The sequence below is a fragment of the Pagrus major genome, chromosome 1 (assembly GCF_040436345.1).
Source record: "Pagrus major chromosome 1, Pma_NU_1.0".
Classification (NCBI taxonomy): Eukaryota; Metazoa; Chordata; class Actinopteri; order Spariformes; family Sparidae; genus Pagrus; species Pagrus major.
Genome location: NC_133215.1, coordinates 26,229,125 through 26,252,565, shown reverse-complemented (window position 1 = coordinate 26,252,565; position 23,441 = coordinate 26,229,125). Strand labels below are relative to the sequence as shown.

The following is a 23,441-nucleotide window of genomic DNA, read 5'->3' as shown; positions in this document are numbered from 1 at the left end:
CATGATGCTGGTGGTAGCGTACTTTCTACAGTGTCCCAGTTAAATGCACATTTACCCAATATGACTGAGTTTAGATATCGATCTTTTAATATGAGACTCGATCCTTGAGCAGCAACATTTGGGAAGTATTGATATTACCATATCAATCTGCACCACTAGGACAACCCACCTTCTGCACTCCTCGGCGGGGGGGGGGGCCTTTTAAATAACGATGTTACAATGGTACGTCATCAGTGACGAATGATGCCATCGTCTGTAGGCCCAACCCTTGAGTGCAGGTTTTTTAAATTACGAGATGGATTTTCATTTGGACTTTTATTTCAGAATGAAGTCATAAAAACCAACAACATCCTCGGCTAGAAACACATTAAAAGTGCTCTTAAAAAAATAACATTTAATGCTGTGTTACAATATCCTCCACCATTGACCATGATAATATATCATGAGTTATCTGGCAAGTGCGACAATAACTGTCCATCTGACCTTTAACCTGGTGTGACTTATAAAGTGCACTGCACTCCTGCACATGGAAAATTTCATTTCAGGCCTCACACAATGGCCTGTTTCTGTCTGTCTCCTGCAAAAGTCTGCTTCAGAACAGATACACATTTGAATTTCCTGTAGATGAAGTAACTGTAAGGATGAATCTCTGAGACAACTTACCAAAGTACAGAGTGCATGTTAGGAGAAGGTTCTAACAGTGTTAATACAGTATGACCTTATTTAAAATCAATCCTGTGTTTCATTATTAAGCTGCACTGAATCTCAGACCAGTGTGTGTTGTTCTCCAGTCCATTTTTAGTGGAGGATGCGGTGTAGGTAGCGTTCAGAGTGTCTGGCACACTCCTGTCTTGCAACATCCAACCTCCATGACGAGGGTTTGAAAGGATTATGGTACTCTGGGATGTCTTCCTCAGTCGCTGGCACAAATTCTTCCGGACTGGGCTCTATGTTGGCCTCCTCATCCTCAACAGTGTAGTCTGATAATGGCTCCCCAATCCTGGAAGGCAGAGAAGTAACTGGGGTTAAGCTGAGCTATTTAACCCTAATGTACTATATATAATAAAGTTTGAGCACATTAGGCTGCTTATCAATACTTTAACACATAAACAAATGCAGTTGTTGACGTGTTAATGCATGCCAGTTCAAGACAATTGCACAAATTGAACTGACCAGAGCATGCAGCACATGACAGGTGACTGAGGGAAAGAGAGGAGGCAAAAAAGCCATCTGGGACTCCAGAAAAAGCCTCAAGATAGCTGTGGCTAAAGGCAAAAACGAGAGCCCAGAGGAAGAAGTAGCCAGGTTTGGCTTCCGGCATCACAGGGCTGAGTCAGCAAATAGGACTGCTTACCGAGATAACCAGCTAACGGCAGCTAACGTTACATATAGCAGCATACTTACTGCTTACTTACTGCTTACTTTAGCAACAAGGCTACCGGTACCTGTCTACCAGGACACTACATAAATCACCTCAGTACTGTAACTGGCCTCCGTCGTCATTCTCAAAAGGCCATGTACGGCCCAGGGCCAGTGATGTTAAAATGCTGTTTCTAAGTGAGTACAATGTGTACCAAGTTTACCATCTTGTCAGCATGCTAACACTTGCTAATAATCACTAAACATATAGTAGAAAAGATGGATGGGAATGTCATCAGTGTTGTATTGTATTATTGTATTATTATGTATTATTTGCATGGGACAAATTAAAAGTTTGACCTGAGATACAGTAAGGGATCACCAGAGTTCTTAAGGGTGACATGATTGTCTGCACCTTATTTCATGACAACCCATCCAATAGTTGTTGAGATATTTCAGAAGTGGAGGCCCACCGACTGACATTGCCATCTCTAGTGGCTAGAAGTTCTTACAGTACGCCATTTTGTTAGTACCACACCGCCCTGTAGACTCACACCACCATTTTACCATTATGTGGGACTTCATTCACTCCTGCAAATCTAATTTCTTCTCAGTGAGGAATGTGGAAAGCAAAGCATGACAGTTTTTGCGTGTGTGTGTGTGTGTGTGTAGTGGTATGCAGAGAGAGGAGGACACGGTCTTGTGAGGTCATACTGAGTTTGTTAGGCACATGACAATTTACACGCTGCATGTCAAGATTCAGAGAGAGTCTGGACTCATGTTTGACAGGATCTTGAACACTAACAAGATCAACTGAATGTTTAAACAAACAAAAAACAGACATGGGACAGATTATTAATAAAAAACAAGAGAAAACAGAGAACTGCTCTGCCTTTTCCCTTTAACCCCTCATCTACACATCACTTTTCACATCCTTTCTTTACTTTCTGCTGGCCTCTGTCACTTACCTGAGATATCCTGATGCTTTGAGCCACTTGTGCTCTCTGTGTCCCTCGGCCCTGATGCCCGCCTTATTCCTCGCTCGGACCCGGAGCCCCACCAAGGCCTGGGCCAGGCCTGCCTCGCCCTCAATCTCCTCGCCTTCCTCCTCCTTCGCCGCCTCTGCTCCCTCCCTGTCTGTATCCATCCCTTGCCACACCAGCTTCGCCCGATGTTCAGCGTCTCTGCCTCCCGCTGTTCTGAACAGCCTATGCAGCTGGTGCAGGTTGACCCCTGTAAAGATGTTGGAGCAGCCTGACTTCCTGCTACGTCGATTGGAAAATTGCCACAGCGCAGACAGACCATCCTCAGAGGAAGTGGATGCTGGGGCCTCTTCCATGTTGCGAAGGTGGGAAGCTTACGGGCAGTGATATAAGGACAGGAGGGGAAGGTAAAAGGGCTGATGGGAGAGTAAGATGACCTGAGAAGGTTGGAGAGAGAGGAAAGTGGTCAAACTAAAGAGATCACAGCCAAAGCTTGAACCTTCAGCCAGCAGACACATTTCCATTGCAGCAGCCAAAAAGTCCATGAACGTCAGACACCCTTTCCTGTGTGACAAAGTCTTATCTCATTATTTATACCTCTGTGCAGGAAGTAGTGATGGGACAATAAAAAACTTTATTGCTGATCGTGGTGAAATGTAATTATTGGGAGAGTCTTGGATCGAGATATCTGTGAATATCCACACATGAATTATTTGAAAAGCCGTCTAGCCTGCTGACGTGCAGTCCTAAATTGGTGTCCTGATTTATTTTGAACTGCCTAAGCCAGTCACTGTGGCTGAAGGCATGACGTGCTCCAAACTAAAAAAACAACAGGGGGTGAGGTTACCACCATTTATTTATCCTTTATTTGTGAAGGAGGACCTTATGATTTATGATGACTTATTTAAGAGAAAGATCTTCATTGAATGATTTTTAAACAAACTGACCTTAAAGGACAACACAGTTTCATACTCTATTACTTTGTTTATATTTGGCAGACACTGCCACCTTTCCAGCTTCAAACAGTGTTCTGGGACCTGATTTTCCTCTGAGAACAGCTTGTTTATTCAGTTATGGAAAGGTGAATATTCCTGAGTTTGTAAAATGACCTCATTAATATTGTAAACATTAAAAATCTGAGTTTGGATTTCTTCTCCTAAACATAGAGTCCATTTAAGGATGATTTTCATTATACATCAAGCTGTCAGCTACTTTTTCCAACTAATCATTTAGGCCATGAATTGTCAGAAAATAGTGAAAAACATGCAACACAATTTTCCAAATCTCAATTGGACATGGTCAAAATACTTGGATTGTACAAACAATAGTCCAAAAGCAAAGAAATCAAAATTTAATATCAGAAAATATTCACATTTAAAAAGCTGAAACCAGTAGAATTCTGACATTTTTTCTTTAAAGAGGACTAATCAAAGCAGATGCTGATTATTTTTCTGTTGACTGATGAATCTATAATCCCCACATCCAAACCTGCCTTCAGTTTAAGTGTCCCAGCCTCCTGTATCAATACATTCTACCACACATATCCTTCTAAGAACCCATAAGCCATGTTTTGAGTTAGTTAACACAACTTCTTCTTGAGAGACTTACATTTTGGAAACAGTATTGATAAGCAAGGTGAATGGATGAGTAGAAATCAGATTGCTGCTCTGTCATACAGTTCTACATAACTATACATATAAGTGACAAGCTGGATATAGAATAGAAGATAGTCTAAGTCAACCTCATGCTTCATATGTTTTAACTGGTAATTTAGCTGTTTCTCATGTAATTTTACATTAACAGTAATCTACAGTAATCTACATTAATTCCATAAAAAGTATCCTGGCTAAAACTGTTCACAGCTGTCTACTATAGCAACAAAAACAGGCGTTTACACTAAATACCTCAACATTGTTTTAAACACTGGTATAATGAGAATATAATGAGAGTGCTTACCTCTGGCCTTCTGTAGTTTAAATGAGACAAACCCTGACCATGCACCACAGACGAACAGACAACCTAATTATATGTCTATCTAACCGGGATCCAGACAGCAACCTTCACTAATGCCCAGCCGACCCACTTCCGACCCAGCGCGTCAGTGGCGCTGGAAACTGCAGGGGGAACAATCAGAGAGTAGGCTAATCCATGGATGACGTCGGTGTGGAGGTGCTTACCTGAAAACAAGAACAAAAACAAAAAACCTGACATAACAGACAAACAAACAAACAAACAAACAGTAGTCAGCAAGTCTGAGAGAGAGAGGAGGCACACACACACACACTGCACTGCATTTTTTTGCATCAGGTGTGATTGATTGACTCACTTTATTGGCCCAAAGGTTGCAGTGTGGACACACATTTGGACACCATGACAGTACACAGTCTGAATACACAGCACCACCCTACAGCTCTTACACAGTAGTCCACTTACAAGAATTTGATGCCTGTGCTTTTCTTTTATCCCTGTACACAAAGTCCAAACTATACACTCAGAAGCATTAGGAAGGTTGCAGAAAATGAACTGTGATGTGTGCTTACTGTTACAGAGCAGCTTGTCCTTCACACCTCAGTCTGCTCTGTTTGATCTGCAAGTTAAACTCTTTAACTGGACACATGACATGAACAGACAATGATCAATGAACTGCATGTCTTTATGCATCTCCCAACACTGTCAGTGCGTATACATGAGATTAATAAGTGAAATTATTATTTATATAATTAACAATTATTATATGTAGACTCAGCTTCTTTTCGTTTTTTATATCTGCAATAACCCTACCAGTACTATTTATTCATTCTTTTTATATAATATATTTATATATTTAAACATTTCGTTATACATTTGTTACATCTGTGTTTTAACAGAGTTTTCTACAGTGTTTTTTAAAAAAGCCATGCATGTAATTTCGTTCTGCTCACTACTTTTTTGTTCTGTGCTGAATGACAATAAAGAGCTCTTGAATCTTGAATCTTGAGCAATTGTCTCACAGTGAGGCAAAGCCCCCTATAGGACACAGGGGAAATAGCATGTATTTGGCTTATGGGCCAAAATATAAATAAATTACCCTATCTAGTGAAAAATATATATTTTTAAAATTCCATAACTCATCCAGGACCACAAGAATGATAGGCTGATAACATGGGGTGCATGATTTTATGCTGTAATGACAGTGGGATGAAAAAAAAATAGTTTTAATGGGTTTTGATGGTTCATAATATGTACTACAGTTTTACCTGTCTATCTGTAACATACACAGTGTATTATAGACATATTATATGACCTGAGATTGAAAAATAACAACTACCTTTGGCAATATGCATGAATACAGCCAACATGATCCTAAAATGAAAGTTAAAAAAACATGAAATGTATGTCACATGAGGGTTAACTGGAAAGTCAATGTGTATGTCAAATAAATGCTGATGAGAACTGCCACATTTACACTAAACTCATCAGAGCGCTTGGTTTTCCTACAGCACTTGAAGGCAGCCTAATTAACCCAGAACAATTAGCAGGTGTGTTTGAGGACAGCTACTATAAATCTCAGTGGATCCGCCTCCAGGTCATTCTCTTGTCTCACACACTGAGTCTGACCTCTTTTCTTCCGAAACCAAACATGTGTGCTGTTTTTGCTGGACTGCTGAGGGCTCTTGCTCCCAGGACAGGTGTCATGATTCAGCAGCGAGCGGGTTACATCAACAGCAAACCACCTAAAGATAAAGTTGGTCCAGTGGTGAGTTGGCACATTTCATGTTTAGCTCTGTAATGTAACTCAAAAATGTCGAAAATCACTCTTTTATAATTTCTTATGATAAGTTCTCTCTGAATATGCTAGTGTAGCTAACCAGCATGGCCTGCTGTGCCCTGCAGGAGTCTGTGTTCGTGCTGACTGTGATGACTCTGGCCGTCCTCGGACCTTCTGGATGGATCTTCGCCCACTTGGACGATTATAAAAGCCGTCCATGATGGATGAGCCCTGGAGCGTCGTTTACACTTGTTAAAGCCGGTGTGCCTGCTCTTATAAGTGCCATTTGAGCCCTTTCGAGTTTTTTGTTCACATAATAAACTTTCTCTATTACACATGGTCAGTTTCTATTTATTTTACCTGGTGCAGTTCCTCTCGACACCACCAGGTGTCGGAAGCTATCAACGGAAGTGAAACCTCTTCGCTCATAAATAAACAGTGTCTCCACAAGGCATCCATGACAGGTCGTGTTCTCTGCAGGTACTTTTCACATCACCGAATCATCGCACGGAGCTAAAGTGCTTTTTGAATGCACCATGAAGCCGCAGCATGGGGCCAAAAGGCGCCCATCTGTGCCAAAAGCAGCCGGAGCTGTGGCTGCGCTGTCCCTGCAAGAGGAGCTGGTCGCAGCGATACACGGAGCATTTGAAGTGGCTGTGGAGATCGCAGTTCAGGAGGTGACAAAGCTCGTCGGTCAAGCAACAGGAGACGTCCGTGAAGAGATGCGACGGGAGAACGAGTCGCTCAAACAAAGACTGCAGAGAGCTGAAGCTCTGCTGGAGTCGGCGCGCAGGGAGGGAGGAGGTGGCAGCTCTCCTCCACTTAAAGACCTGGCAGCCTCCGACCAGGGAGATCAACCGCCGCACCCGACATGCGATCAAAGGAGCCCAAATCGTGACAGTGTGCGCGGTCGCAAGGGGGTGAGAGGTGGGGGGAGTCCTGCAGGTCACAGCCGTGCAGACCATGTGAGGGGGGATGTGGTGACACAGCATGTCAGGGATGCTGCTTCACACCAGGAGGAAAATAATGGCTGTGCTGTTGCTTGTGATGCCTTGACTATAGGTAGGCCCATGATCCAGTTTTTATTATCTGTGACTTTGTAAAGTAGAATAAATGGTACCCACAGTGGCTGCATGTTTTGTAGTGACAGTTGCTTTTGTGTTTGTTACTGTACTCATGTGTTATTAACAGGCAGGATGGCTGAAGTGCAATTTTCTGTCAATAAATGTGCACACAGGGTCACTTCAGTAATTTTCAATATGTAGAAGCTAATGTCACTGTTAGAAAAATACCCCAAATTCATACTTGAGTAAAAGTAAAGATATTGTGTATAAGTATTGTAACAGTCAACAACATATAGGCTAGTACCTGAGAAAAAGTTTACAAGTATCTGATATTATATGTACTTCAATATCAAAAGTAATTTTCTGGCAATAAATGTACTAATGTATCAAAAATACAAGTAAATTATACGTGTATGTATTTACTGTATACTACGAGTCAACTGAAAATTGGCCCGGCTGGTTATCAGATCTGATATTCAACATTTTTCTGATTATCAGAATCTAGCAGACAAAATAGTAATTGATACTTTGGCTTTGATGCAGCATACAATCTGTAGAGTAATAACTGAAGCTGTAGTTGAGTAAAAAGTACAATATTTTTTATGTATTTACCTCAACTGTAGCAAAGTAGCAGTATAAAGGAGCAAAAAATGGAAATACTGACTCGTTTATTTCCTTTCCTTCAGTGTTTTATATGTCCGTGTGCATATAAAAGATCTTGAAAGTAAAAAGGTCACACCAACAGAAACGCCTCGTCAGTAGTATTGCCTTTAATTCGGTGACTTTGTGACATCACACTACATCACCATGTCACACATGTGCATAATGTATGCCTAGCAGCTAGTTTGGCGTGTAAGAATTGGTGTCGTTGTTCAGGCATGTGTGAGCTGACCAGTCAGAGGAGGCTGGATATTTGGGAGAGACTGGAGCTAAAACAGAGTGTTTTAGACAGAGGGGGAATACAGAGCTGCAGCACTCGCCAGTATAAGAAAACTGATGTGGTTTTTGAACATTAAAGCATGTAAAGCTATTCCAATAGTAACCCAGAGAAAACTTATGAACCTGAAAATGAGCATAATGTCTCCTTTATTTTCAGTTTTGACTTATTTTTAATCATTAACTTGAGAACAGACTTCAGAACATCAGCAACATTATGGGATCACCATTTGTTCCTCCTAAATTCTATTGTTGTCCCTCTTACTAAATATATACAGTGTACGGTAGTTACAGAAGTAATGTTCTTGTTATAGTAATAATATAGAAAAATGTAAACTGTCCAGTGTTACCTTGCTCACTGCATGTGCCTGTGATCTTTCTGTTTGCAGAAGTCAGTGAAGCGATGTCCCGTGTATGTGTGGTGAGGGTGGAAAGCATGAACCAGCAATGTCGAGACCTGACAGCTCAAGACCGCAGCTCGCCACCACTTCCCAGTTCGGATGACGAGACCACTTTTGGGCAGGTCACAGTGAAGCAAGAGAAGCCAGAAGAAGAGAGAGATGGCTCAGCTTGCTGTTTAGACTCGATCAAAGTGGAGGATTTTAGCCCCGAGTGTATGTTAGCGGTCCACTCCAAAATGATGGAGGAGTGGAAGCAAGAAGTGCTGGATAGTCAGGAGCAAGACTCAAACAGTCCTCTGTCTTGCACCGGGCTGCCTCAGGGTGAGAAGAGAAACAATGAGTGTCTGAAACAACCACAGAATGTCTCTTTTATAGCCACAGATCGAGTGAGGGTAACTAGACTGGGGTTGATTAGAACGTCTGTGATCGTAATATCTCTTGCTATAGTTTTTGTTTGAAAGGGAACGGAGCAAAGGTAGTAAGCAATTTTTTAATCAAATGTCCATTAGCGTTGCAACAATCAGTCAGTTAATGAGACAATCAAAATGAAATGAATCGTCAATTATTGTGATAATTGATTAATCATTTCAGTCGTCTTTGAAGCAAAAATGTCGGACATTTGTCATTGTCATTTGGCTTTTCTTTGTCATTTATGACAGTACATGAAGAGTCTTTGGGTTTTGGACTTTGTTGGACAAAGAAGCACTTTGAAGATGTCACTTTGAGCCCTGGGAAATTGTGTTAAAGCTTTTTTTTCCTTTTACACTATTTTGATATTTTATAGACTAAACGACATATTGATTAATCATGACAATATCAGCAGATTAGTTGATAATGAAAAGAATTGTTTGCTGTAGCCCTGATGTCCATTCACATTGATCAGTTATAAAACCAATACGTAATCAACCAGTTTGCATGATGTCAAACTTTACACCTTCATGCGTTTAGGTATTGGGGCCAAATTTTGGCATTTTGACTTCCAATTTGGTTACTGAACAGGAACGTATTCCTTTAACATTTTAAATGCCTTGAAGTCATCAAGTCATTTGAAAAACTTAATAGCTTTGAATAAATATGGTGGCCAGTATGGCTCAATACAAATGTACTGCTGTGTCTTCTTATGACTGATTTAAACCCACAAAAAAGTTGACTGTAAAATATTAAAATGTGGCAACAACATTGCCACAACACCTCATCATGTGGCACTGAGGTGAAAAAGTTTTCAAATTTCCCTCAATTTACCCCCACAATCTTTTCTTTTACACAGCTCATCCTCCAAACCTGATGGCCAACCTCCCGCAGCCCACAGATCTCCCATCCCTCTCCTCAGAGTTCCCGAACATCTTCCCAGAAGCCCCTCCACAGGTTTACGGAGTCCATGTACGGACCAGCCGCAACCTCGGCCACGTCAACCTTTACGCCTGCAAGTTCTGCGGTCAGACGTTCCACCTGCCCAGCCTGCTGCGGCGACACTCCGGCCAGTGCCAGCAGAAGCTCCAGCAGTGTTTTCAGCAGCCCGTAGCAGGAAGCAGGAGGAACAGACTGCAGCTTTATCCGCCGGGCTGCAGCCCCTTCCGCTGCACGGTGTGCAACCGAGAGTTCAACCGCATGGAGAACCTCAAGACTCACCTTCGCATCCACACCGGAGAGAGGCCGTACACCTGCTCGGTCTGCTCCAAGTGTTTCCGTCACTCCGGGGCCTTGACCAGGCACTTTCGTATCCACACTGGAGAGAAGCCTTACATCTGCGGACAGTGTGGGAAGTCTTTCAGAAACTGTGGAGGGCTTAAATTCCACCAGCGGTCACACAGCAAGCAGCTACAGTGATGTGGGACGCAGCAGCGTTAAAGTCTTCAAGATTACATTTGTGAGATGTAAACTGCTGATTTTATGCAATGCTCAACGGTCATGTTTTGATTTGATCATTTTTATGTTAAAGAAATCATTTTACAGGTTTTTACAGCCTCCCAATTGTCTGGATAGACATGTGATCTATAACGTACCTTATGTACACCCGAAGCTCATGATGGCCTCAAGAATTATATTAATATATGTAATATATATTAATTAGAAAAAGTTTGTCAGTAGCATTTTAAAGCGTTACAAGGAAGCATCATCAGCATTTCACAGCAGGGTTATACTTACTGGCTAATATCAGATTTTTGAGACACAAGTTGCCCGCACATGCCAGACGAACCTTAAAGGTACCCTCCACACACGTGTTCAGGCATGCATACAAATTCTCTGCTGTGTGTCCAACATGTTTTTTTGCAGGAAAGAAAGTGTAATAACCACATTAAAATGCCTCAAATGACACCTACTTCTTCTCCCTCAATAACAGGTTCAGACTGAATATGCAATTATTTTTAATTTCACAAGTGTAATTGCTGTAAAGTCCATTCTCAGTGTATGTGTGTCGTTTTATGAGCTCTCAACCAGAAATCAGGATCCAAACAAGTTATAGGAACAGTCAAGTGCATCGTATTGAGGTTAAATTATTGAGTTAGTGAAACAAGAAGCTTTATTTAAGTGTTGATGTTCTATAAATCCTCTCATTAGCAGAAACGCACCAAGTAGAGAGACAAAGTATAGAGTATAGACTGTAGCTATGTGATCACTTACTGAGTCAGCCATTTAGCTGCATACTGTGCAGTATATGATGGCTCAGTAGTACTTCCAAGTGCCATTTTATTTCTAACTTGTTTTATGATGGTTATTAAAGAACATCAGTTTGTGACTTGTTTTCATGGCGATCCTGTTTTTCAAATGATATGTATGTGTGCCTATCGAAATAAGCATCTTATTTTGAAGAAAATAATTTCATTTTCTGAATAAAATGTATGGAAATTACCCAAAAATTAGACAAAGTATGTCTGCTTTGTTGGACTGTACCAATATACAGATGACTATGGAAGTGCATGGGTTGAAATCTATTATTATTATTCTTCAGAGATGGAAGGTAACAAAGTGCGTTTACTGAAGTAGAGTCACTGACCCCAAAACATACATCCAGGTCCAGAACAACAACAATCTCTGCAGAGTCCCTGTCCACCTCAGGAAGTGTTCAGAGTCAGACAGCAGTCAGGTTTGACATCAATAGACAGAAGATGACTTGGGAGCATGCAGATTGCCAGTAGAGGGCGACAAAGATCATATCATATATCATCACTGTGTAAAACTCATAATCCCACGCTTGTATTCAATGAAATTAAGGTTACAGTTCACAAGATGTTACTGTCAGTGACGAGCATTGTTTCCTGGAGTCTGCATAGTCAACCCTCTCTTATCCACGCAATAACCCCTGATACAGATGTACTATGAAGGTGAACAAAACAAAACATTCCAGTAATATGGATTTAAGAAAACTCGTTTGTCTTTTTAAATGGCTATTAAATGGCTACATTTTCCACTTAACTGAAAACAATGTTTTAGGATCAGTGGACTTGACAGTACAACACAGGTCATCAAATAACATTTTGAGTTTCACTATCTTTTCTCCAAAAACTACACAGTGCCCCTTTAAAATGAAAAATACTTTATATTACATATTTACATATTTTGATTTTTTCTTTGAGGGTGAAATCATATTCGATTATTTTATTATTTATTTTAACAAAGTAATACTTTTTTTGGGGGGGGGGGACATATCAGACACAACATTATTATCTAAAGCATAATATTTGTATATGTCTTGAAACATGTCTTTGAGTTAATTTTAGAAACAGACTCACTTTTATGTTTCAATATAATATCTACGTCCTCCACACTAAAAGGAGCTTACACAATGTACATCAGTTCAACTGAGCAGCCAAAGATCACCCTGCTCTGTGCTCGATTGCATCGGTCATACTCCCTCTTTTCTGTTATCACCTATTCGGCCTGCATTAAACCCGGAAGCGGACGTTCTCAGAGCAACACGAAGCTAACAAAGCTAGCTGGGACCAGCAGCCGTCCACAAACAAAACAACTGCCTTATCCGCCGGGTTTCTCCGCTGACAACCTGACGGTTTGATACACCGCCTCGTCTGGACAGGTTAATGTTGGTGCGGGAGGGCAGGCTGCCCTCATGCTGACCGGGCCGGTTGAATTTGGAGGCGCTTCCTTCCTCCGGGCTGATGATGTCGGTGGGACTCGCTAGTTAACGCCTGAGCTCTTCACAGCACTGCTGCTGCTTCACAAGTTGCCTGTTGTTGGACACTCAGCTCGGGGTAACTAATCTCCTTCATGCCCGGCAGATAATATTAGCGGGAGTAGCAAAAATATCTCTGAAGAGCCCCTCTGTTAGCAAGCAAGTTAACTTTCCTGTTTGACAGCTTGTCACAGGCCACAGTGCTTAGCTCTGATTTAGAGAGATGCTCCTCTCAGTCACGATGAATAGTTACATTTTTAAAAGGTAGTGCAGAAGAAAGATGGTCAGGGATGGAGTACACTCAACAACATGCCCTTGTAGTGACAGATTAGGATTACTTGTGTCGAAAACAAAGTACTAAAGTAAAAGTTAAAGTAGCTTTTTTGAAAACTATATAAGTTACCTGAAAAGATTGAATTTAGTATATTAAATGAAACACACCCCTCCATTCCCTGGTTAACTCTGTGGTGCTTTCAGATCTACTCTCAAGGAATTGTAAAGATTACCTCTGAGAGTAAAGGTTCAATCAAAAAACATCCATGACAAGCTACAGCAGGTTACCTTGAAAAGTTTTTAATGAGATACCATCCATTGCTGAAAATAAAAATAACTTTACATCAGGCTGAAAAAGCTTTTTCAAGTTCCCCCTGTGGTTGAGTTTGAAGTGTGTTGCACCTCTGTTGGGTGATGTCCTAAACCTCACCAGCACAGTTCTGGTTTGTGTTGGTCAGGTGATGTTTCACCTCATTTCAATCTGAATAACACACACTTATGTAAACTGACGTCTCTCTTTTGTAAGTATAACAGAAAAGTGTTTTAGCAGCATCATAGACAACACAGACTGATAAACTCACAATTTACACATCGTATACTTGCTGAAACCAACTGGAAAATGGTTGTGTTGTCTCAAGCTGCCCTTAAAAGTTATAAAAAGACAACATCAGACCTGTCTCCTCATATGCTTTTTTTCCCATATTGACCAATATTGGTTTTATCCCAATTTTTAGTTTGATTGGGACCTTTTCTGCCTGGGTTGACTCAGACCAAAGGCTTATTTTGCAGATCATCTTAATCTGTGCTTTGTTGCTTTTGAAATAGCCAAACCACCTACATATTAGGGACCAAAATTATGTACTGGTACAACAAAATAAAAAAGTAAGGCACACCAGTGCAACCAGTGTAAAATGTAAGTCTGGAGCCCTGCATATAATTGACGTCATGTCACGATTTTTGTCAAGAATTTGTTATCCACTTTCCTAATCAGTAGCTCAAACAATGCTTTGCAGTAGGAAATGGGCGTGAACTTTGACGTTCAAGCCAAAAACCTGCAGACTGACTGGCTGCTGTGTGTATTTCTGCTGTGTTATAGGTTGTTGGATCTAAGCATATTGAGAAAAAATGTCCAAAGCTTATCATCAATATCATACATTTTATTGTGATCTTGTATTGCGATAATTTTATCACCCAGCTATAGCAATCCTGTAAACGTGCCTGCTTTCTTCTCCTCACTCTGCACAGGAATGATGATGCACGGCGTGTCCCAGGAGCCGTCACAGGGTACAGGGGACAGGGCGGAGCTGGTACACACATCATCTAAAGAGACCCCCGGGTCTCCAGATGCCTCTGAGTTGGGGAGCCCACGATGCACACAAAACTTTGATCTCTTCAACATGGTTGTGTCCTATAAGAGAATGGCTCTGTTTCTAGAGCCAGTTGTTGATGCAGTGGAGCTGACCCGCTTCCTGCTCGGGTATGTATGTGTATGTGTGTACCCTGTTTGAGCATCATAGTGAGTAGTGAGATGGCAGGAAGGCATGTTGGAGTATTCACTGTCATCTTCTTTGTTTAATCCCTCAGATGGAAGATGCCTTTTTGCTCTCTGCTTGTCTGTGTATTCCTCAATGTCTTCTTCTGCACTGTTAATGAAGGTAAAACGAGGCATTAATATTAATCCAGCTTTTGTTGCATGTTTTAAAAGACACATGAATCATTTATTAACTGGCAGCTGTGTGTTGTCTACCTCTCTGGTATCAGTGGGTTGGTTCACAGTGGGTGTGCTGGCACTCTGTATGCCTGCTGCCTTGGGTTACCTGCAGGACAGGTGTGGGGGCAGAGCCTCAGAAGCTGAGCTCGAGAAGAGGCGCTTCTACGCTGTGCACCGCCGAGACCTGCAGACAGTTCATCTCACCAAACAGGAGGCCATGCTGGAAGTCAAAGACCTGTAAGATGTGCTCAGGGCTGCAACTCATGATTATTTCATCATTGATTAGTCCTCTGGGGATTTTCTTGATCAGTTGTTTCTGAGATTTGTAAGTCTATTAAATGTTAAGGAATAGGAAAAACTTTTTTTTAAGCCAGACTTAATGTTGTGTTATTGTGTCGTTTGCCCGACCAACAGTCCAAAACCAAAATATATTCAGTTTACCACCAGATAAGACAAATAAAGAGAGCAAATCATCACATTTGAGAGGCTAGAAGATGGTAATGTTTGGTATTTTGGTTTGAAAAATTACTTGAAAAACTAACTGCCAATTTATTTTTCTGTTTATTAACTATTCCATTATTTACTAATGTGGTGAGTGTGTGTGCGCACACTTGTCTTTGGGTGTTTCCTAACCCAAGCCAGATCTGAATCTATATCTGTTTGAAATAATATGTTGAGTTAACGGGCCGTCACAGTTTTTTTTGTAAAAACATGTTCAAAGCTGTTCCACAAAAAGAAACCTGCACATTACAAACTTGTATTGGTTCTCGATCATCAAAACATTGTCTACAGCTCCGCTTTAAGAACACCTTTAAATTAGCCAGTTTTCTTTTTTATACCATCATTAAATAATAACCAATGAAAATGACAAAAATCTTATTTAGTTAATCTTTTCTTTACCTTTTTTGGAACAAGTTTACAAATTGTGTATATGTGACATTTGTACTTGGTATTTCTTCATGTGTGGGTTGAAGTGTAGTTCTTACACTGCTTGTGTGTGCTTCTGTTTCTTCTTCAGGTTGAAGCACCTGGATGACATGCTGTCCTCTGCCTGCCTATCAGCAGAAGCTGTTTATAAGGTCCTGTACTGGGATAATCACACCAAGTCATCAAGGTCAGCATCTACACACACACACACACACACACACGCCTGTCATTATAACTACTTTTGTTGGATGATATACTGAAGTTGCTTACACAATGTAAGCTTGTTGTTCGCTGTGAAGGCAACGCTCTGTTAAGTTAGCGTTGAGTTAGCTACCAAGCTAATGTCAATCCAAACTCATGTTCAGGGTAGGTCAGTAGTTACAGCATTAACTGCATGATATGATAACCTACTTGAAATAAAAACGTACTGAGCAATGAATCATATGATACATGGTCTGTCTGTGAGCTGACATTTGTAATGTCTCCCTCAAGGTTCTACGGAGGGATGTTAATATTGGCGTGTCTGCTGTATGCCGTCCCTGTGGGCTGGGTGTTCGCTGGGCTCAACAGCGCCATCTTCCTGTGGAACAGAGACTTCTGCAGAGGTGAGTTCATCTTGTCTGGGAGAAGCAAACTCTAATTCTTGTTTAAGAAAGTAAAGCTGAAGCAAAGTTTCTTTTCTCTCGTGGCTCCAGTTTTGTTGGACCTATGGAAGCTGTTCCACGTGGGCCAGACGCAGGCCTCAGAGGGAGTGTGTGAAGAACAGGAGCAAGGCAACTTGTTGGACAGGACCCCCACACCAACGAGTATGGAGGTGAGAGGAAGGAACATGGTGGAAAAAAGTGCATGTGGGTTTGAATGCTGAAGGATTAACTGGTTGTGATTTACATTAAAACCAACCATGTCTGTAAGCTTCTTATCCAGTTTATCCTATGCTCTCATCCAGTACGTGTCATGTAAATCCATGCACAGATTTGCTCCATCCATCCATCCAAAGAGCCACTTTTTTCAGTTGTGAATTTATTCGCACAGACAGGGGCTCAGATTAATGTGACTGTATCCGCTCAAAGGCCTCTGCATCACTGCAAGGCAACAGCGAACTGCAAAATAAAAAACACTCAAGGTGGTCAAGGTTCAAGAATATCCGTTAATCATCCGACAGTTAATAACATCCTCCTGTATCCTGAGCTGCTTAGATTGATGAGTGAGGGCACGACCACTCTCCAAGGTGCTGATCCTAGGACGGCCAGAAACTCAAGAGCTGCTTCTCAGCCCAGTATTTATACATTACTCTGTGTGTGTGTGTGTGTGTGTGTGTGTGTGTGTGTGTGTGATGACAGGACCTGTCTCCTGGCAGTGTGGAGGAAGCTGAGGAGGCAGAGCCTGATGATGAATTCAAGGATGCCATTGAGGTAAATACTTCTCTGAATTTAATTATTCACTTTTTTACTATTTTTTAATGCCACAGGTGTTACCCCTAAATCCTAAATCAGTTGTTTTGGTGTTGTAATTCTCAGAATGTTTTTTGTTTTTCTAACTACTACAGCTGCAAAATGTATCAAAATAATATATTAATTGCAATATTATAATAGGATAAGCTGCAATTTTTTGATCAGGATAAACAAAGCAGTATAATAATGTAGTACTGTAGTGCTGCAGAGATGCCCTGGCCTTCAAATCTTGTCCATAATCCCAATATGATTAATTTAGAGCCTGACCAATATATCGGGTGACCGATATTGCCCTGTCACAGATATATTGGTATCAGCGTATGTCTTTACAGAACAATATGGAAAAAAAAATGCTTGGGCTGATTTATAATGATTAAATTCCCACTAAGGTTCACTGTGTCAGTTCGCTGATGTTTTTTAAACAATAGAGTTTATTGTTAATCTGTAAATTATCTTGCCTCTGTGACACATCTTTGTCACAGTTGTTTGATAACCACATTGGAGTGATCATTGCAAAGAATCTGTGTATATCAGCAGATACTGTATATCGATATCTGAATTTTTTACTCCCTAATATAAGTATGCACATCAACCCAAAAAATCCAGTATTGATCAGGCTCTTCTTAACCATAGCATGCCTGTTAGGATAAAAAGAAAGATAACTGCAGCCGTATACTGGTGTGTGTCCACTTGTCACTCTGACAGGTAACAATTTTCACAAGTTGTTTGAATATATTTGGTTTTAAATACAGTGGCTTTAGAAACTATATTGCATTTGATTGATTGCATTACTTATTTGAACATAGTTGTTGGAGTTTACCATCACTGTATAAAAAATCCTCCTCTCTTGACGTATTTCCTGTTACTTCCTGTTTTATCTCTGCTGTCCTCTGAACTCAGGAGACAATGTCCCTGCAGGTAAGTGTCGCCTCCTTCTGATTAAAAGAGGCTAGTGCACTGCCACCAATTACTCACATCATACTGCAGGAACTACTTGACACATGAACAACAGCTTCATGTGTTGTCAGCTGGTGACCTTGTGCTGTAGTCCTGTCTTTGCTCTTTGAAGAAGCTTGGTTTTGGGTGTGTTCCTGTGCAATCACACTGAATGTCAGTATTTGTGGGTAACGTTGTTCTCATCTGTTGCTCTGCTTCCTGATCAGGAAACCCCTTTGGTCTTAGTGGTAAGTGGATTTCCTGCTGCCTCCCACCCATCCATCTACACATCCATTATTATTATACATATTATATTATATATAATATGCATAATATCCATTTTATATTATATATTCATGTGCTTGCTCCCTTGGCACGAGTTACTGTTTGCAATAGTGATAATAATAATCCCATCAAACAGGGTGCTCATTCAATTCAATTCTGCATAACTGGCATTGTTCATGAGACATATTGCAGTAGAGAAATCAGCTTTTCCTTGTACAGGCATCCAAACCAGGTCAGTCAGATGGATTTATCTGCTTGTGTAATAGTAAATGTATTTTATAGTTTGTGATCGGCAGTTTGCTTTTCAATGTAGCTGTAATGGCCTGTAATGGTTTGAAATTGGCTATCTTCTGTTGAACACACAGCCAGCAGAAACAAGTCATCTGTTCCCTTATGGCCCTGTGTGTTGTGGTTGGGTCGGATGGTTTTCTTTGACAAAACAAATCCTCTTCACTTCTTCTTTGTCCTCTTACTCTCTGGTCCTCTGGTACCATAAAGTCGTGGTTGTGCCTTCCGGTGGAATAAATTGTGCCACTCTGATTGCCTGGCCACTGGTTTCTAGAAAGTGGGGAAAATACCTTATAATAAGTCTTGTCCTGTGAACTTGTAGGTAAAAGGCGTGAAGCTTCGCTGGCCTCACGATTTGATTCGGATTCACCTGTCATCGATTCGAATGCACATTGATTCTCAATGCATCCTCAATGTATGGTATCCTCAATTTTCTGTTCACATGGCTAATTTTTCATCATTTAATACAAAGCAGATAACAATCATAAAATGTATTTATACAGCAAATATAAACAAGGTGCTTCACAGAAGAGGAAAAGAAAAATAACCAACAGCAGCTTAAAACAGCACAAAGAAGAGCAACAGTTAAAAAGTAGCAAAAAACACAACAAAAGGACTATAAAACATTGTGGGATAAAAACAAAGCTGAGTAAGAGTAAAGTGATAGAATCCAATTGCTTATTTAACAGTAAAATAAATGTTAATTCTCTTTAAATTTAGAAAGTGCCTTTTAAAATGGTAATTTACAAAAATATTGTTTTCACATAGACGGGCATTTTTTCTCTCGTGAAAACGGCTAATGTGGTTTGTAATGGTTGTGAAGCAGATTTCACAAACACCATGTGTCATGTCCAGTTTGTGCTTAAAATCTGAAAAGTCCCCAGATGTCCACTGGGTGTGTGTTTTTATCACTGGCAGCTGATACCTGCCTTCCCCCGACATATCTCCTAACGTGAGCCTGATGTCCGCCGACAGTACATCGGAGCATTAGAGCTATGTTGCAACCTAACTATACAGCTTTCTTGTGCAGCTGAGGCTGGAAAATCAACATTAAATAGTGGCTGCAAACTCAGGATTACGCTCTGTCTTTGCATCAATGCAGAATTTTCCACATCTGCATTGCAATGCATTGTACAACTGAGGAATTTCCACACCTTAAATGAAAATGTAGGTAGATATAGAGACCACAGATGGACCAGACATAAGCATTCACCTTGTTGCTTGCAATCAGCCTATGAGCATATAAGATGACATTCACCGATAGCAGTGGCCGATGTTTCTGTTGTCACATCAATTTTGCAATAGCACATGAATGGGTTCCTGGCCTGTTACATCCCTGCCGTCATTTTGTAAGGCTGTGTAAGTAATGAAACATTCTCCTCAGTGAGTAGGTAGTTGTAAAGCGTTGTGTCAAAGGCTTTTAAAGATTTTTTTTCATGTAAAGGAAAGTTAGATTTAGGGCTCCTTCACAAATTTGTTTGGGTGAATTTGTGCTCTTTCAAAGATTGTTTTGAATGACTTTAAAACTCAGAATCAGTTATTTTTTAATAATGAAGATTGGAGTAATGAATAAAAAACATCAGCATCAGCCGTCAGCAAAGTTGTTATGTTAAACGTCTGGTCCCTAATAGAGATTTACACGTAGGCAGGTAAGAGGTTCATGTAGTTTCCCCCTTGATCTATCTCCCTTGTAGTCCCAGTACTTTCCATCATCATACTGATTCATATGCCAAACATCTATTTGTCAAACTGGCTGAGACTCCCATCACAATGAATTTAACCCAGTTTAATGTCTCTGAGCTCGGCCGTTTCCTGTCGAGGTTTTCATACTCCATCAAACCAACTCCAGTTACTGTAGCTTACACAGCATTTAAATGTCTCTTTCCTCTCCCACCCCTTTCCTCCCTCCTTCCTCCATCTCCCTCAGGAGGATGATGACGGGCCTCTCGGCGCTCCCGAGTATGACACCATCTCTGAAAATGGACTCCTGAGCCGCAACGAACCAATCCGCAGCAAGGTGTCCAAACTGACAGAGAAACTGCGTAAGCGCTACCCCACCACCAGCACAGGTCGGTTCGCTCTGACTCACCCACTGGTTGATTTCCTCTTATATGACCTCAGATGCATTTCATTTTATATTATATTTCCTAATAATAGCATTTATCCCTCTGTCTTTCTTCAAAGGCAACTGTTCCAGCTGCAATGCCGTCTTCTCAGTGCTGAAGAAAAGGGTGAGACTGAAAACTTGTGACAAGAATTGGGGATATATTTAGGTGTTGCGTCATCATGTTTAATTTTGTCTTTTATTGGCTCGAGCTCTAACACGATGTCTCTCCGTTTTACAGAGGAACTGCAGTAACTGTGGCAACAGCTTCTGTTCCCGCTGCTGCTCCTTTAAAGTGCTGAGATCTTGCATGGGGGCAACAGGTGAGAACGGGAAAATGAAAAAATTGCATAATTTTAACATTTTACTTTTAGACAGATTGATGTAATTTCATGACAGTTGCATCATGTCACATCACAATATCCTGTATCTGTGTCTGTTCTTCACTGTATGATCTTATTCTCTTATTCTTATTTCTCTTTCAGCTCCAGAGGCCCAGAGGGAGACTGTGTTTGTTTGTGCTGCCTGTAATTCCTCTCTCATCAAGTTACAGTGAGATGGCAGGCCACTCTTGTTTTCCAGTGGTCAGCTGGAGGTCATTCACTGTTCGGCCCTGAGCCCTACTCCCACCTTACTGAAACCCTAACACATGCCTTGGTTTTCAAGTCAAGCACCTCTATCTGTCAGGACACCTCCTGTGTTGAACCACGAGAACCTTTCCCATGTCTAATGTCTCGGTTGCTTCCCTCTGTAGCTACTTGTGTTGCTTCTGGGACTTTTACTGTAATCTGTTACATATTTGAAGAACTGGACCTTGTGAATCTATGAGACTTTCTACAGAGCACAATAGCTCAAAAATCAAAGGACCTCTTCCCTTTGCTGAGCAGAGGGAGGTGTAAAGTGTGCAGGGTGGAGGCCAGGATTTCACTTGAATGTTGCCATCTTCAGCCCTGTGTAGCAGTTTAACTGTACTGTAATGCTGAGAGGACTTTTCTGTACGAACAAGGCCAGGACTGTATAGATTTGGCACGTTTTCATATTGTTGATGAATGCGATTGTGTGAGCAAAAGCTGGCAGTGTGAATTTAGTTTGTAATGGAAAATAATGGATGTACGGCCAAAAGAAGAAGCTTTGATTGCCACAATGTGCACAGGCTGGCTTGGCAAACTTGTCAGAATTTTTGCCAGTCTTGTTTACAGTCCGCTACTCCACTTTGACCTGCGGCTCCACAACAATGTCATGTGATTAGTTCTGGCTTTGTGAAAGAATTTGGGGAACATTTTCGTCAGTTTACTTCTGTTTTACTAGTTATATCTGCTGCCACTGCAAAACACGTTATTGGTACGCACATTATTTACCAGACCTCAAGTTTGTAAATGGGCATTTGCTTAGCAAAAAACTCAGATTAAAACTCAATAACTTGAGGTTTCCTTTTTTAAACAGTGTTCCCATCAGCTACAGGACCTTACAAGACATAAGGGGAGCAGATATGACATGCCATAAACAATGATAACTTTAAGGCAGTAAACAGAAAATGCATGGCCTGCAATTAATCACAATACATTTTTCAAGTTGCCAGTGATGGTGTTCTGGAGGGCGGGTGAATGAGGCTTTGTCAACATTAGGACAAGTTTGTTACCCGGCTCGGTGTACTTGTAATGATCAAATTGGATCATTTTGTCATCATTTTTCCCTTGTTGACATGTCAGTTAAGATTTTTTAGAGCGTAGCAGCAAACTAGAAGTCAAAAAAGCTGCTAAAGTTCCCTGGAGCAACAAGCTTTTCCTCTAACTGGATCAAAGTTGACCCAACTGGATTAAAGTTGTTTGAATGGATCGAGCAACCAGCTGAAGTTGTCATCAGAGCCTCACACTCTTGCAAGCGGGACTTAAAAGAATTGTTGTTGAGGCATTATAAGCCAAAATGTGGCTCTTGGTGGTGAAATTGTTTTAATCATGATTCAGACACAGACGATTGTAATTGTTTGCTTTGCTTTTATTGTAATCATAGAAAAACTGTCACGATGAATTGTTCTATTATATCTAATATATTTAATTTAAAACTCCCGAAAGTGCAAGTTATTGTTTGACCTAATAATTCATTCTGTATATATTGCCCTTATTTTATGGATGAGATATGCCATTATTGAAATAAACTCTGTGATGATTTGATTGACTTAAAGTCACAAGTGGTAAGTATGGTGTTTTCGACATTTTTGGGTCCAAAGAAATACAGATTTACTTTCAGCAACTTGAACATTGTCTTTTCAAAACGGGACAACCCATAAAAATACATCAGTTGTAGTTTATTATTTTTGGAAATTTCAAAGAAAGAAATTCAAACCTCATAAATTCAGATGGATGGTTCTCAAAACAAAATGGTTCAATATTAACAATTTCAGATCACCAGATCGAGGATCTGCATCAAATTGTACTCACTCATAGATACCAGATAAATATACCTGACCATCCTCAACAAGGTCCATGCATTATTCCCTGAGAAATGAACGAAATTAAGGACACCCTATCTCACAACGTTAGAGAAAACAAGAAGAAATACCCGAATCTGTTCCTTTATCTGGATCCGCACCAAAGGTTAATGGGGTCTATTCTGGGCTGAGACACATCCTCCATCCAAGTTTAATGGAAATCTGTGCAGTAGTTTTTGTGTAATCCTGCCAACAAACCAACCAACCAATGAAAAAACAGACAGGGGGGAAAACATAACCTTGGCAGTAATAAGCCTGCAGTTATGAATACATTTCACAGTAATGTTTTAATTTTCTTATAAGACACCTTCCTATGACAAAATATTTAAAGCAGCATTGGAAATCATGTTTATGGGAG

General features: G+C 40.7%; 3 protein-coding genes across 3 annotated transcripts; 2 read left to right on the top strand and 1 right to left on the bottom strand.

The window, feature by feature from the left end:
• Nucleotides 1-375: 375 nt before the first annotated feature.
• On the bottom strand, nucleotides 376-4,508 carry avpi1 (arginine vasopressin induced 1). The gene is made up of 3 exons (XM_073477994.1): nucleotides 4,299-4,508; nucleotides 2,328-2,779; nucleotides 376-1,000 (listed from the first exon to the last, which is right to left on the bottom strand). The coding sequence occupies exons 2-3, from the start codon at nucleotides 2,696-2,698 to the stop codon at nucleotides 799-801; spliced, it is 573 nt and encodes a 190-aa protein (XP_073334095.1). The 5' UTR covers nucleotides 2,699-2,779; nucleotides 4,299-4,508; the 3' UTR covers nucleotides 376-798.
• Nucleotides 4,509-6,324: 1,816 nt separating this feature from the next.
• Nucleotides 6,325-11,361, top strand: LOC141007601 (uncharacterized). The gene is made up of 3 exons (XM_073480002.1): nucleotides 6,325-7,152; nucleotides 8,480-8,812; nucleotides 9,759-11,361. Exons 1-3 carry the CDS (start codon nucleotides 6,627-6,629, stop codon nucleotides 10,316-10,318), a joined length of 1,419 nt encoding a protein of 472 aa, XP_073336103.1. The 5' UTR covers nucleotides 6,325-6,626; the 3' UTR covers nucleotides 10,319-11,361.
• Nucleotides 11,362-12,362: 1,001 nt separating this feature from the next.
• zfyve27 (zinc finger, FYVE domain containing 27) lies at nucleotides 12,363-22,776 on the top strand. Its single transcript, XM_073472069.1, has 12 exons — nucleotides 12,363-12,699; nucleotides 14,139-14,370; nucleotides 14,478-14,548; nucleotides 14,655-14,841; nucleotides 15,623-15,718; nucleotides 16,024-16,136; nucleotides 16,227-16,345; nucleotides 16,872-16,943; nucleotides 20,419-20,560; nucleotides 20,676-20,722; nucleotides 20,837-20,918; nucleotides 21,081-22,776. Exons 2-12 carry the CDS (start codon nucleotides 14,141-14,143, stop codon nucleotides 21,149-21,151), a joined length of 1,230 nt encoding a protein of 409 aa, XP_073328170.1. The 5' UTR covers nucleotides 12,363-12,699; nucleotides 14,139-14,140; the 3' UTR covers nucleotides 21,152-22,776.
• The last annotated feature ends 665 nt before the right edge of the window (nucleotides 22,777-23,441 follow it).

Coding starts and splice junctions, on each gene's coding strand:
- zfyve27 (XM_073472069.1), top strand. CDS start 14,141: ATGATGATGCACGGCGTGTCCCAGGAGCCGTCACAGGGTACAGGGGAC. Junction 15,719..16,023: donor AATCACACCAAGTCATCAAG/GTCAGCATCTAC, acceptor GTCTCCCTCAAG/GTTCTACGGAGGGATGTTAA. Junction 16,137..16,226: donor GAACAGAGACTTCTGCAGAG/GTGAGTTCATCT, acceptor TCGTGGCTCCAG/TTTTGTTGGACCTATGGAAG.
- avpi1 (XM_073477994.1), bottom strand. CDS start 2,698: ATGGAAGAGGCCCCAGCATCCACTTCCTCTGAGGATGGTCTGTCTGCG. Junction 1,001..2,327: donor AAAGCATCAGGATATCTCAG/GTAAGTGACAGA, acceptor TCTGCCTTCCAG/GATTGGGGAGCCATTATCAG.
- LOC141007601 (XM_073480002.1), top strand. CDS start 6,627: ATGAAGCCGCAGCATGGGGCCAAAAGGCGCCCATCTGTGCCAAAAGCA. Junction 7,153..8,479: donor TTGTGATGCCTTGACTATAG/GTAGGCCCATGA, acceptor TTCTGTTTGCAG/AAGTCAGTGAAGCGATGTCC. Junction 8,813..9,758: donor TTGCACCGGGCTGCCTCAGG/GTGAGAAGAGAA, acceptor TCTTTTACACAG/CTCATCCTCCAAACCTGATG.